We start from the raw sequence: 13,621 nt of genomic DNA on the forward strand, positions 1-13,621 counted from the left end.
GACTGACAGTCACACAGCTATATGTTATTAAATTATTTAATGTCACACAATAGGTATCCCATATTATTCCGCTAATATGATTGTACAACGGTATTTTCTTTTGACATTTAAAATGCTAACGCTATTTCTTAAACACTATGATTGAGGGATATTTTGTACCGGACTTGGCAACCATGACACTTCCAACAGGAAGTGCTTGCTCTTTGCTGGCGGCGGGAACTTTGTTAAACATTATGAAAGCGTTTTCCTCCCTCGTACTTTACTAAATTGGATGACTAACTTTAAAGTTAGCTAAACCATCGACCAACAAAGGTAAAGCATGTTTAATTTGTTGTTCGCGGCGTAGCTTGATAAGTTCTCTAGAAATATGGGTCATAGTAGAAGAACGTAACCTAACAGTAGATACAAACCAGTCTATTTGTTCATAGGGTTGACAGCAAACGTTTTTTTTCTTGCTATTTCCAGCTAACGTTACCATCCAGTTGAATTTGCATAGCTGCCCGCGGTTGAGCATGAAGGCTGAAATGGAGAAGATTGTCTCTCTGTCAGATGGAGACAGTACTGCCGAGCTTCAGAAGTACCTGTCTTCACTAACAGATGACCAGGTACCTTATTAACTTAGCCGAGCACCTCCTGCAGTAACTTAATTATGAAACACGCCTACTTCTTATTTAGAAAGCTTTGTCCACTGTCTGAAATTCCTGTCTAATGGCTAATAAAAAGTCAATTCCGCCCCTGATATCTGCTTTCTCGCCTCCTAGTTGATGACTGTGATCACGAACAGCGCACTGAAGGGTAAGAAGATCGGTGCCATGATCAAAGGCATATTTAAAGGTACGTTGTGGCATACTGTAAATGTATATGATGTTACACTTTACCGGTGTTAAAATTACACCACATTACACCACTGTCCAGCTTACAACATCATATCTCACAGCTGATCAGCCAATACAGCCAAGATCAGTATTGGTTTTCATGTCACACATAGGCAATGGATGTCAGTCTGTGTATTTGAGTGTGTACTTTCTGTGTATCTGTACTTTCTGTAGGCTCTCCATCCGGTGCCACTGAGGGGTCAAAGCGCAGACTGCTCCTGTATCAACACTGCATCCCTCTGTGTGAGTCCGGGGACCTCCAGGCTGAGGTGGCAGCTGATATCATCGGACTACTGATGCTGGAGGTGAAAATGCCGCATTACGCTATTTTAGGTTTCTTTATTTGACAAGGCTTTGATTGTTTCCATTGTAAGCTATACAATAGACTACTCAAAATGGCTCACCAGCCAAAGGACAGTAACAAGTTATATCTGGTGAATAAACTAGTCAGTCACTGTCTCAGGCAGCCTCTAGGTGCAAGCATTTTGCTTTTACTGGGCCCCTAAAATTATTAGCCTGTGAATGGGAAATGTCCTCAGGTTCTTTGGCTCATATTTCAGCCTTCTGCACTGACCAGTGGGCCTGATATGATATGAGAAGCAAGTTGGTACAATAGGTTGTCACAGAATACAATGCTGAAATCTCTTAAGGAGTAGAAAATATTACAGAAATGATGACTAATTAGAACAAAATTAGAGATTTTTGTTTGGAGACACGCAAAATTCCTATGGGGCCATCTGATCTCTGTCCTAGTGGCCCGGCCAGGCAAATGAGGTTTAAAGTTAATGTTGGAAACTGTCAAGCACCATTCATTCCACAAGGATTTTATTCTATTGAGCTACTGATTTTTAGAAGCTGTTTCATTGGACTTCTGTGTATATTTGTGTCTGACGTCTTGTTCCTTTTAGACCTTGTTCTTATGTCTTGACCTGGTGGGACAAAACTGAAATTGTTTCTATCTAACTCCCATTATACCTTTTTATTGTTCTTGTTATAGACCCATACTTTGACTGGACCCTCTTTGGCACAACTGGCATCTCTTTTTGTTGAAGCCATCAAGGCGGGAAAGATGGGCAGTGGAAAATCCCTGGAACTGTTTCCTACTGTGCTTACTGCCCTTGCAGCCTGTGAAGCCTTGTCTTATGGCAAAGGTAACTACAAATACCTTGCCTTGGTAACGTTATTTTATGTTTCATTTTTCTTGTGGTATTATCTACAGAGTTTAAGAGACGATGAATCGGTTTCTCATCATAATAGCTGATTTTGTTATAAATTCAGGAGAACTCAGTGGTGAGGAATACAAGAAACAGCTGATCAACAGCCTCTGCTCAAGCAGGTGAGGATGTGATTTTATTGTGAAAACAGGAAGCTTTACAGGGAGTTTTTAGTTGACTATACTGCACAGAATCATTTTTAGTAACGACAGCAATCAACTCCCTTCATTGAAATGAAACATGTAAATCTAAACCATTAGACCCAGAGTCCAGGTCATTAGCAGAGGTTTGAGGAATTGTTTGCGAACCATGGCTGCATGTTTTTATTTATTTATTTTCATGTTTTCACGCAGATGGGATCCACAATGTGTGATCCACCTGACGACCATGTTCAGGTAAGATCTTTGACTATCAGGCTGTCATGTTTCATTCAGTTTCCCTCAGAGTTCTGTCACCGTAGTCTCATCATTTCTCTTTTTAAATCGCTTTCATATTATTATCACCCCCATTATTTGTTCTCGGTGCTGCCCCTCAATGACCACAAAATCTGTCATCAGTTTTCACTGAAATCACAGCTTCCATAAATGAAGGGCATCCTGTGTCTGCCTCACTCTAGGGACGTGCCTTTATCACCAGAGGAGCTGCAGTTCCTGGTGGAGAAGATACTGAGGATGTTCCTCAAACTGGAACTGCAGGAGATCCCGCCACTGGTCTACCAGCTGCTGCTTTTATCTGCAAAGGTGTGTGTATGTGTGTTTCCGTATGTGTGTGTGTGTGTGTGTGTGCACCTGCCACACAATTACTGTTTAACATCATGTAGTCCACAGTGTGAAACTGTGATTTGTTTTGTGAATTAACAGCCTAATGCATTGTGTCTGCTAGGGATGTAAGAAACAGGTCCTGGATGGAATCATCACTTATTTCAAGGAACAAGACCTTCGCCAGGAAGAAGAACAGAAAGATGGAGAGTAAGTGACACATAAATTTCAGTTGAAGAGACAGTGCCACTTACTCAACACACATCCATATTCCCTCTAAATCTCTTTTCCTACTATCCATTTCCCTCAGGAGCATGGATCTAGAGGTTCAGTCCATTCCTCAGGACCAGTTGAGGCACGTGGAAGGCACCACCATCCTGCACATTGTCTTCGCCATTCGACTCGACCACGAACTCGGGAGAGAGTTCCTTAAAAGCTTCAAGGTTACTGATGATTTATCTCCATTCATGAAATTAAGTATGCAACTGCAGAAATGTCTATACACGCTGTAACGTACAGTGTACTATAAATCTTGAATTGCATTCTGCAGACATCGTATGTGGACCTGTGTCCTTTCAGCATTGCCCTGCTGCTGTCAGTGGCTCGTATCCAGCGCTATGAGGAGCAGGTGAGAACTCAGTCTACACCCGTTATCCTTCCTTTTGAGTCTTATTTTACTGTTTCTGCTCTGTTAACTCATTCTCTCTCCCCTCTCCCTGGTTTGAGCAGGTGTTTGACCTTTTGAAGGGGGCGATCGTTAAGAGCTTCAAGGATGGGCAGCTGCAGAAGGGGTCAAAGTTCCTGCAGGACCTCCTGCCTCGGCACTGCAGCGTGGCTCAGATGATCCTGGACACGGTCAAGAACAGGTAAGAGCAGTAAAGCAATTATTGGTCTATTTCAAACATCCAACACATAAACACTTTGCATATTTTTAGGTCATCTTTCACATAGGTCTGTGTATTATCTCGTTAAGATGCTGTGACAGTTTGTTAATGAAGGATACGCTTCCACCCACGCAGTGTGTTTGGTTGGGATCATGTGACCCAGGGCCTGGTCCAGCTCGGCTTCTTCCTCTTGGACACGTTTGGACCCAAACCTGGGCCGTTTGGCAAGACCTCAGAAGGGTCTGCTACTATAGCCAAGACCCCGACTCAGCAGGCATGTAGGCTGGGTGGTTGGGTTCTTTTGGAGGGCTTCAAGGTACAACAACTTTTATTTACAAGTTTTTATTTTGTAGAATGATCAGAATCTAAAATTACCAATATTGACTCCTTGTATATGTCCTGTTCTATCAATGGAGAATGTGTTGACCAGTTGCTTTTTCTTAAACAACAGATGCATGAGCCTATCAGAGGAGAGATACTGGAGCAAGTCCTGAATCGATTAGTCACAAAGACGGCCTCACCTGTCAATCATTTTGTCGGTAATACAACCTCTAGAGACTCAGCCCAGCTCTCAAGTGTCCTACAATTTTTAATCATTTTAGTTTGAAAGCAGACAATGATGTTTCCACTTTGACTAGATATTTTTTGTTGTATCTTCTGCGTCTTTAGAGCTTTTCTCCGACATTGTGGTCTCTGCTCCCATGATCCTCCTGGAGTCATCGTCTAAGGTGACAGAGACGTTTGACCACCTGTCATACCTGCCCTTGGCCACTGTGCAGGGCCTGCTGAAAGCTGTCCAGGTACCTAACACACAGAAACACACAATGTAGAAGCTTCTCTCTTTCTTTGTTTAATCTTTCTTCTGTCTATGATCTTTAGCCCCTGCTGAAGGTCAGCATGTCGTTGAAAGATGGTTTGATTCTAGTTCTCCGCAAGGCCATGTTCTCCAGGTATGAACTATCTTTTACATTGCTCCTAATGTAATGAGCACTGTTAGTACAGTTTATGAATCATGCTTTGGTTAATGCATTTGAGGACATCTTATATGATCCAAAAGAAAAGGCAAATGAACATCCCAAAGAATGACCATTTTTACACCCATTTCCACGCTACATGTCTCTCTACTAGCCAACTGGACGGAAGGAAGTCTGCGGTGACCGGCTTCCTGTTACTGCTAAAGAACTTCAAAGTGTTGGGCAGCTTGGCCTCTAGCCAGTGTAGCCAGGCCATCTCTTCTAGCCAGGTACAGTGGAGCTGTGTGTGTGTGTATGTGGTCTGCCCATGAAAGGGTGTGCATCTTTTCATGTGCTGTAATGGTGGTTTAAAATCTTTGCATCGGCTAAAATATGTGCAATTGTCAACATGGTCCATGGTACATTAACTATCCTTGCGAACCCCTGATTAGATCCAAGTGGATGTTCACTCCCGTTACAACTCTGCTGCCAACGAGGCTTTCTGTCTGGAGATTCTCAGCAGCCTGCGTCGCTGCCTGGGCCAGCAGGCTGATGTGCGCCTCATGCTCTACGAGGTCAGACTACTATTCTACACCATGTTTTTTGTGTGTGTGTGTGTGTGTGTGTGTGTGTGTGTGACTGCAAAACACGATTACTATGTGACATTCATAGGACTGCATGATTATGGCTAAAATTATAGTTTTGTGATGTACTGTGATCACAATCACGATTGTTGATTTGAGGAACAAATTATTTGCAGATGTAATTCTTTACTTTATTTTGGGTGTGGAAAGTAAACTTTTATATTGAATAAGCAAATTCTTGCCTATTTTAGGGCTTCCATGATGTTCTCCGTCGCAACTCCCAACTTGCAAGCTCCATCATGCAGACCCTCCTCTCACAGGTATGTGTGTGTACTGTGTGTATTTATAATGTGCAATGACCTGCTTGCCATGTTATCTTCATGCATGGAGAGCTGTACGTCATGTCTATGTGTTCCCTAGCTGAGGCGGTACTACGAGCCTGAACAAGACCTCCTGCCCCCAGTGAAGTTGGAGCCATGCATCACTGCTCATGGAGACCAAATCTTTCTCCAGGAGCCTCTGGTACACTGTCTAAATTACAGCGTTTATGCGAGTGTGTGTGTGCCTGCTTATCCGGTCGTGAGTGTCCAAATTCTGCTGTGGTGATGTCTGCTGTAAGTAGTGTGTGCTCCCTCTCAGGCCCACCTGGTGAGCTGTACTGTACACTGCCTGCTGTGGCTTCAGAGCAGCCGCCTGTCAGCCAACCCCAACGCTAGCGAGAGTGACGACGATGAGCAAGATGAAGAGGAGGAGGGATACCAGTCTGAACTAAACACTATCCTAGAGAGCATAACAAGACGCATGATCAAGTGTGAACTGGAGGACTTTGAACTGGTATGCATCCATGGGCAGACGCATAGAATTGATGCACAATATATGTATGGGTTTCAAAGCGATTGGTGGAGCAAGGCAGTGTGCCTTTTAATCCACCCACTTTTCTCTGCCCATAGCTGCTTGTCCACATGGCTGTAAAGAGGAGAAACACAAATCTATAATTTTCTTAAAATGAGTAATTTGTTGTGGGTGGGGAATAATATGGGATTCCTTATGAGATGTGCAAGTGTGAAGGATAGTAATTCACCATAGAAGCCAAGTAGAATAACTGTCTCTCCATAAGAATGCATTGGGGAATATTTTCTGGTATTTATTCTGGTAATTATGGTCGACTGCCAGTGTTCCTCACACTTATCCCCTACCAGTTATTAATGTTGTGGTACTGGTTGTTTATCATAAAAATGGTGAAAGTTGTTGTTTATCAACATAGTCTTAAGTCATCTCTGTGTGCCGATCAGGACAAGTCGGCAGAGTTCTCCATGGGATCCAGTGTGGGAGTAAAGAATAATATCTATGCTGTGCTGGTGATGGGAGTGTATGAGGTGCTTATCGAGTACAACTACATCAAAGCCAACTACAGGTAACAACCACCTATCTGTGCATGATATGGGTGTTGTGTTACATAAATCTTCATACAGTGGTGTATTTTACCTATTGAGAATGTGACAGTTTGTTCACTTGCATGTGGCATTTGCAGTAAAAGCCGCTTTGAAGAGCTCATGGAACTGTTCAACGGCTACCACAAGCTGGCTGAGATCCTGAAGGAGAAATCTGGAAAGGGTCGAGTTCTCTCCCACAAGACGCCTCGCAGTCTGCTCTCCATGGGCTTCGTATCAACGCTCCTCACCATGCTCTTCAGGTAAATGCTATGTTTACTATGTGTATAATGGCTGTGTTTATATAGATTATTGTTACGCGTATCATTTCAATCTGATTTTAAATATAAGATTTTATGAGATCACATTATTTTATGTCCACACTTTGCCTTAAAATGGCGTATTGTATTTATTAAAATCTGTGTATGCATTACTTTTTACATTCTCCCTCTCCATGTCTTAACGTTGCTTGTATGCACTGGATTGTGTATGGACTAAATTCAGTTCCAGTCACCATGCGAGCTTGACTACTTCCATATCTGGTTTAGAAGATCTGATTTTGTCTGATTTTATCTGATCTAATTGTGAGGTGTGACCCGATTTGTGTGCGTCCAGACCTGTCACTTAATGCGTCCTGGCATGATTGTATGATTTAAATTTGCATTGAAACAAGAGTTGCTGTAGCTATAGCAGCACTCCAGTATCAACAGCATCAAGAAAACATTAAGCAGAACATCAGTTTTTGCTTATTGATCATTATTGTGTATAGTAGGAAAGGTCAGACGTGGTACAGGGTACAAATGTGTTTTTTTGTTTTTTCCATTTCAGAGACAGTACTCAGAGCAGAGAGGAGGCTCTCTCAGTGCTGCGCTCAAGTGGAGAATTTCTGCGCTATGCAGTCAGCGTGGCCCTGCAGAAGATCCAGCAGCTGGAGGAGACTGGACACACGGACGGCCCAGATGGACAGAGCACAGACAAGACTTTCCGCTTCCTCTGTGACATGACAAGGTTTGAATCCCTTTACTGTCTATGACATCATAAAATTTGTCTTGGTCATAAAAGGCAGCATTTGGATAGATTCTGTGCATGCATGTTATTGTTCTTTGTCATATCGCTTGGTCAGATTCTCTATGACATATTTCTCTATGACATCATAGACAAATTCACTTGGACATTCCAGTAAAGTTCTTTGTTGCATCACCCCATCTATTTTCCTTTCTTGAGTCACACTGGGACTCAAGAATACTATCAAATGTTGTTACTAACATCATTATTGTTGCATAATTACAATCTAAGCATATAGCCTTTTTGTGACCTCACAAAAGAGATGCTATCAAACTTGTTCTTCATTGTCCAATGTATCCATTATGATAGGCTGCTAATAAGCAAAGCATTTTTTCAAGTCACATTTTACTAAAAGGACTGAAACTGAGAATTGGCTCATTTTACCCATGATTAATCCTTCTCTGTCCACTGTTGTAACGCCACACCAGTGTGCTGATGTGGCGTTACACCAACATCCCCAGTGTGGTGGAGGAGGCCGGGCGCAAGGAGAAGCGCTCCAGCCTGTCTCACCTGTGTCTGGAGGGCCTGCTCAGGATCTTCACAACCTGCCTGCAGCGCTACCCAGACAGGACGGCCCAGCTTCTCTCTGCCATAGGTTAGACACAAACACAGACTAAAAATGTTTCTTTCAAACACAGGTGCCATCTTACCTAATAGTTTGTATTCATAAAATGCTTAAACCCAAGCTCTGTATTTTGGCCTATGAAAGCAGCGCATTTCTCAGGTTTTATATTCGAATACAATGTACTAAATCCATAAAATTTTGTTGTTTCTTCCAGACAACTCGGAGGACGATACTGAGTCAGACAATAACAGTCTGGTTCAGTATCGTCCTCATGGCTCATCTCTTTCTGTATGGACAGGATGTGGAGGTGGAAAAACAGTCTTACTTTGCCATTGTCAACATGAAGGCCGCTACTAATCCATTCAATTTTGTTGTTTCTTCCAGACATCTCGGAGGACGATACCGAGCCAGACAATGGCAGTGTCACAGAGATGACCTTCTTTTACATTCGACAGTTTCAGGTGCGTCTAATGTATTTGTGATTGGTTTGTTTATTGGTTTTCTACCCCTTTCCAGTTTCAAGGTTAGAATACTACCATACATTTTCAGAGAGTAAAATGTCAATCATGTTAATCCAGTGCTTCTGTTTCATATGCTTCTTTGTTTATACATATACTACTGATATTGTGCCAATGCTAAAATGTTATGTTTTTTTCCCTAATACTAAAATTCCATACGAAGAGCCATGTAATATGAAGGAGGAAACAGACAGACAAACCCGTCTTTATTTGTCACAAACAACCATTTTTCACAATGCACACACACGTGCACGGCGGCTTGCACACACACACACATGCTTCCAATGGCGCCATGAGATATGTCCTCCGCATTTATCCCATCCTGGCTCGTCCACGGGCAGGCCAGGAGCGGTGGGCAGCTTGCAGCGCAGCGCCCGGGGACCAACTTCTTTTTTCGACCATCGCTGGTCAGGCGACAATCTTCTTGCATGTTTTTAGTGAGGGGTTCTTATCGGTGTTATATGGAGGAAACCCCAGGTGAGCACAGGGAGAACATCCAAACAGAAAGGCCCTTTTTTATGAGATAATCCACCTGGGCACTAGGCACCGAAGGGAACATGTCCCCAGTGCCAACAGCGACCCAGGCGGGAATCAAACCCAGGACCTTCTTGCTGTGAGGCGACAGCGCTACCACTGCGCCACCAATTAATGTCAAATATCGATGAAAACCGACTTTACTTTCTGCCTGTTTTACACAGTAGTGTTTTAGTGGTGAAGAGTGGATTATCTCAACCCCATCTAAGCACCTACATGAAAATCCAACTTCTTTGCTTGAAGCTCACACACTCGTCTCTCTCCAACTTGTATGTCTGTATCTTGTCCACAGAGGGCGCTGTTCACACAGCTGAGTGGAGGAGAGGAGGAATTTAACAGCAAAGAGGCTCAGCTATTGGTCAGCATCTTGAGCGTGCTCTCACGCAAGCTAAAGCCCTCCTCCGAACAGGTAGGTGTCCCCCTAAGTGTACTTCACAGGACAAAGTAGGTGGTGGGTGTCCTACTAACGTGTCTCCATCTAATCAGTTTGTTCAGATGATAACCTGGACTGTGAAAATCTGCAAGGAGACCAGTTTTGGTGAGTCACAGTTTGAGTCACACAGTTGAATTTATTTCAGTATTCCCAGAGGAGGTGTGTTTTGACTTTTGAGGTCTCTTTCTCTTTCTCTCTCAGAGGATTCTGCTTTCTCCAAGGGCCTGCTGTCCCTTCTCTTCAGCCTGCATGTCCTCTATAAGAGTCCTGTAAGCCTGTTGCTGGAACTCTGCCAAGACATCCACAGCCAGCTGGGAGATATCGATCAGGTAAACACAATTACTAACTTTACAATGTTCAGAACTAAAAATGCCAGTAGCCTTGCACTGCACTGATTACAAGGCAGTATGTGGCATCAATAGATAAGATGCCACTAAATCGGAATGATTACATGATAGCAAGTACAGCTGCACAAATTGTGTATCATCATATATCCCTTTCTTTCTCTCCTCTACTTCCTTTCTCTCATAGTAAAAGTAATTGCAGAATTTGGCCATGTTGGAACATTTAATTTCACTTCATTGTAGAAAGTGATCTGTTGTAGAAAATAGTTAAGATGTTGATTACAACATGCAAAAAGTGATGCATTTTATTTTCGCAAATCATCAAGACAAATAGTGGTGATTAATAATTGTGATCACGGTATCGAGCAAAGTAATCAGGATTATCATTTTGGCCTTAATCTTGCAGCCCTAACAGCAAGTCGTTCTGATTAACTACAACCCTCTAGAATTAATTAAACTGCCAGTATTAACATGCCACTTCATGTATGGGGTGTAATTTTCTCTTTCTGTATGGACAGGATGTGGAGGTGGAAAAACAGTCTCACTTTGCCATTGTCAACATGAAGACTGCTACAGCAACGGCAGTGAGTGTTGCTTTTACAACAATTGGAAGCTTCTGATTTGCCAAATACCAAAGCAGTCTATGGCCATGACTTGGATATCCTAGGATCTGCCTGCTCGGTATACTAACCATCCACATCACTTTTTAATCTATTGCCCCAGCTGCTGGTCCTGTCCCAGGTTGACAAAGTGCTCGATGAGGTGGACTGGCTGATCGCCAAAAAGAAAAGCCAGCCCTTTGAAAAATCAAGCACAGGTACGGAGCCATTTACACTGACGATACAACTTGGATTAATGGAATGCGTAGGGAGTGGAGAGGAGACAAGGGAAGGGATGCGTCTGTCTGGTAATGGTACTAGTATCATTTGTGGTGTTCTCTGTGCATTTTTGTGTGTGGGTGTGTAGGCGAGGCCACCCAGACAGCAGGCCAGCAGGATCCAGTGGAGAAGGCGGTGACGCTGCAGCTTGGGACTCTTTTGACAGCGCTAAATGAGCTGGTGCAGACGGCCCTGCTGCCTGGCACCTGCACTGACACGCTGCTGAGAGAACTGAGCCGCACATACACCATCCTTACCACCCTGGTCAAATATGTACGTATTCGTAGACTCTTTGCAATCTCAAAACAAATGGATCATTCTTTTGACTTCCCTGGTGTGATGTATTTTTCCCCCATGTGCCGTTTCAGTACATCCAGTTGTGTTCCAGCCAGCATGGTGTGCTCCCAGCACGCTTTGAGAAGCTGGTGAGTCTAAAACACCGTTTTTTGGTTGAATCTTCCAGTATGTTTGGCATCACCATGCTCACCTGAGTGTTTCCTGTGCCATCTGTCTAGGTCAAACTGTCTGGCTCCCACCTAACGCCGCAGTGCTACTCCTTCATCACATACGCACAGGTACCGCTCAGTTTAACACTCTAACATTTAAAGATTTGCAATTTAACTATAAGTCTTCATAGGTCAAAAAGAGAACTGTGGCTGCAAGCCTCGGATCTGATTTATAGATTGCTTGAAAGATTAGAAAGACTGTAGAAAGACTGCTTGCATAAAAGTGGGTCCCGATTTCTAGAATTAGGGCTGGGCAATGATCCAATAATCCATTCTAATTTATTGCCTTTCAATATAACCGTATCGTAATGAAATGATGATACTGAGTTATTTGTGATACACAAATGTGCTTATTTAGAAAATGATTGGCCTCAGCTTGTATCACATGGGGTTGGTTGGATTTCAGGTGCCTCGTGTTCATCTCGAGTAGAGGCAGATTAGATGTACACAACACAAAGCAGCACAGGGATAACAAGAAAGAAAAAGAAAAGTATGGGGGGAAAAAATGATTATTTCCAGTTTTGGAAAATCCTGGTATTTCAGTCCCGATACTCAAGACTACATATCTTATGTTAATGTAGACTCATTGTTATCTTATATACTGTGATACTTATCGTTGAAGAGAATAATCTTCAACTATACAAGTGATATGGTGGAAATGGCCAGAACACATCATATTGAATACCAACCAAAATCTTCAATTCCAGTCTAACATAGTCTGGAAATGTATGGAATTGAGGTGAGGAAAATGTATTTGGGAATCAAGGGTAATTTCATTTGTTGGAGCAGACTAGTCTGTGTCAGGTTTTTAGAGAAACAAACAACCATGAAGACCTCAAATTATGACTATATTGGCTCGGCACAAGTGGTGTGACTGTCTTCATCAAGAGCTGTCAGTTATGGACTTCTCAAAAATCATTTAAATTCTCAAGAGGTTGCCTTTAGTATTACTGTTTTGAAAGGATGTGTTTTCTCCCCCAGAGTGGAGAATTTGGTGGTGGAGGTTCAGACGACAAGAAGAAGAAAAAGAAAAGGGATGATGCGAACATTGCAGTCTCTGTAAGGACATTTACCTCCTAGAAGTACATAATTCATGTGAAAGGATTGATTACAATGAAATAATACATTTTCTTCCTGTTCCTTACTTTTTATTACGTTGGGGAAAGTAAACAAGTACAATACAACTAAATAAAACTTTTGGGCATGAGTTAGTCCATTTTAGACTTCAAATATCCAAATATTTTGTGCTCGTTTCTCATGGAAGGCCAAACTTCTGCGTGAGACAAAGGCCGTTCCCAACTTGATCTTCAGCATTGAACAATATGAGAAATACCTCATCACGCTCTCGAAGAAATCAAAGGTATGTGTGAGCTGATTGCTTGAGGTAATCAACAAAACATGGTTCTCAAAATACAAAACAAGACTTTTATAACAGAACGTTGTGTAAAATAAAATAGGCTCCCTGAATACCGTCAGTACAGTGTCGTCAATTACGACATTTTTGAGCAGAGAACATCTGTGTGTATGTTGTCTAGGTGAATCTGATGCAGTACATGAAGCTCAGCACCTCAAGAGATTTCCGCATCAACGCTGCGACTCTGGATGCGGCCCTACAGGAGCAGGATGACAGTCAGCAGGTAAGCGCCATCTTATAACTGGCAGCTCCAAACCCTGCAAGTCTCCTACATGTATCACTATCTTTACCTTATAGTCATGGTGCTGTTGTGTTTTGTTTTGTTGTTGTTTTTTGTTCCCCCTTCAGTTGACTACAGCAGTCAAACCAACTGTTGTTACATATAGACATATAGAAATAGTGTTAAGAAAAGATGATTTGAAAATATATTCAGATTGTGCTAATTGTTTTGATTTTCCTAACATTTGAGCCACACATTTTGAAGTTTCAGAACATGTGAGGATGCACATTCCATGTTTTAGTACTTCAATGTTCTCTACTCTCAGTGCCGTTTCCCTTTCCATTTCTTTCAGACTACAGTCTCACAGGAAGCAGAGGAGACCCAGGAACCCAAGCAGAAGAGGAGAAAACAGTGAGCTGAAGCTCTGCTCCCTCTCCTTTATACAC

General features: G+C 42.6%; 1 protein-coding gene across 1 annotated transcript; it reads left to right on the forward strand.

Annotated features, from left to right (window-relative positions):
- The first annotated feature begins 512 nt into the window (after positions 1-512).
- On the forward strand, positions 513-13,590 carry fanci (FA complementation group I). The gene is made up of 37 exons (XM_078283085.1): positions 513-605; positions 762-834; positions 1,050-1,180; positions 1,873-2,026; positions 2,154-2,211; positions 2,443-2,484; positions 2,706-2,829; positions 2,972-3,057; positions 3,158-3,290; positions 3,398-3,475; positions 3,577-3,713; positions 3,867-4,047; positions 4,183-4,270; positions 4,401-4,531; positions 4,611-4,681; positions 4,860-4,974; positions 5,137-5,259; positions 5,520-5,588; positions 5,689-5,790; positions 5,908-6,102; positions 6,561-6,682; positions 6,800-6,961; positions 7,527-7,706; positions 8,192-8,358; positions 8,713-8,789; positions 9,673-9,789; positions 9,867-9,918; positions 10,015-10,142; positions 10,676-10,741; positions 10,881-10,974; positions 11,124-11,308; positions 11,404-11,460; positions 11,551-11,610; positions 12,523-12,600; positions 12,806-12,901; positions 13,077-13,184; positions 13,543-13,590. The coding sequence occupies exons 1-37, from the start codon at positions 513-515 to the stop codon at positions 13,588-13,590; spliced, it is 3,981 nt and encodes a 1,326-aa protein (XP_078139211.1).
- The last annotated feature ends 31 nt before the right edge of the window (positions 13,591-13,621 follow it).

The sequence above is a fragment of the Centroberyx gerrardi genome, chromosome 4 (genome assembly GCF_048128805.1).
Source record: "Centroberyx gerrardi isolate f3 chromosome 4, fCenGer3.hap1.cur.20231027, whole genome shotgun sequence".
In the NCBI taxonomy this organism is placed as follows: Eukaryota; Metazoa; Chordata; class Actinopteri; order Beryciformes; family Berycidae; genus Centroberyx; species Centroberyx gerrardi.

What these genes read in the sequence shown, in the direction of transcription:
- fanci (XM_078283085.1), top strand. Translation starts at nt 513, where the DNA reads ATGAAGGCTGAAATGGAGAAGATTGTCTCTCTGTCAGATGGAGACAGT. An exon ending in AGACTGCTACAGCAACGGCA is followed by an intron (nt 10,742 to 10,880) that starts GTGAGTGTTGCT and finishes CTATTGCCCCAG; the next exon opens with CTGCTGGTCCTGTCCCAGGT. An exon ending in CAGCACGCTTTGAGAAGCTG is followed by an intron (nt 11,461 to 11,550) that starts GTGAGTCTAAAA and finishes CCATCTGTCTAG; the next exon opens with GTCAAACTGTCTGGCTCCCA.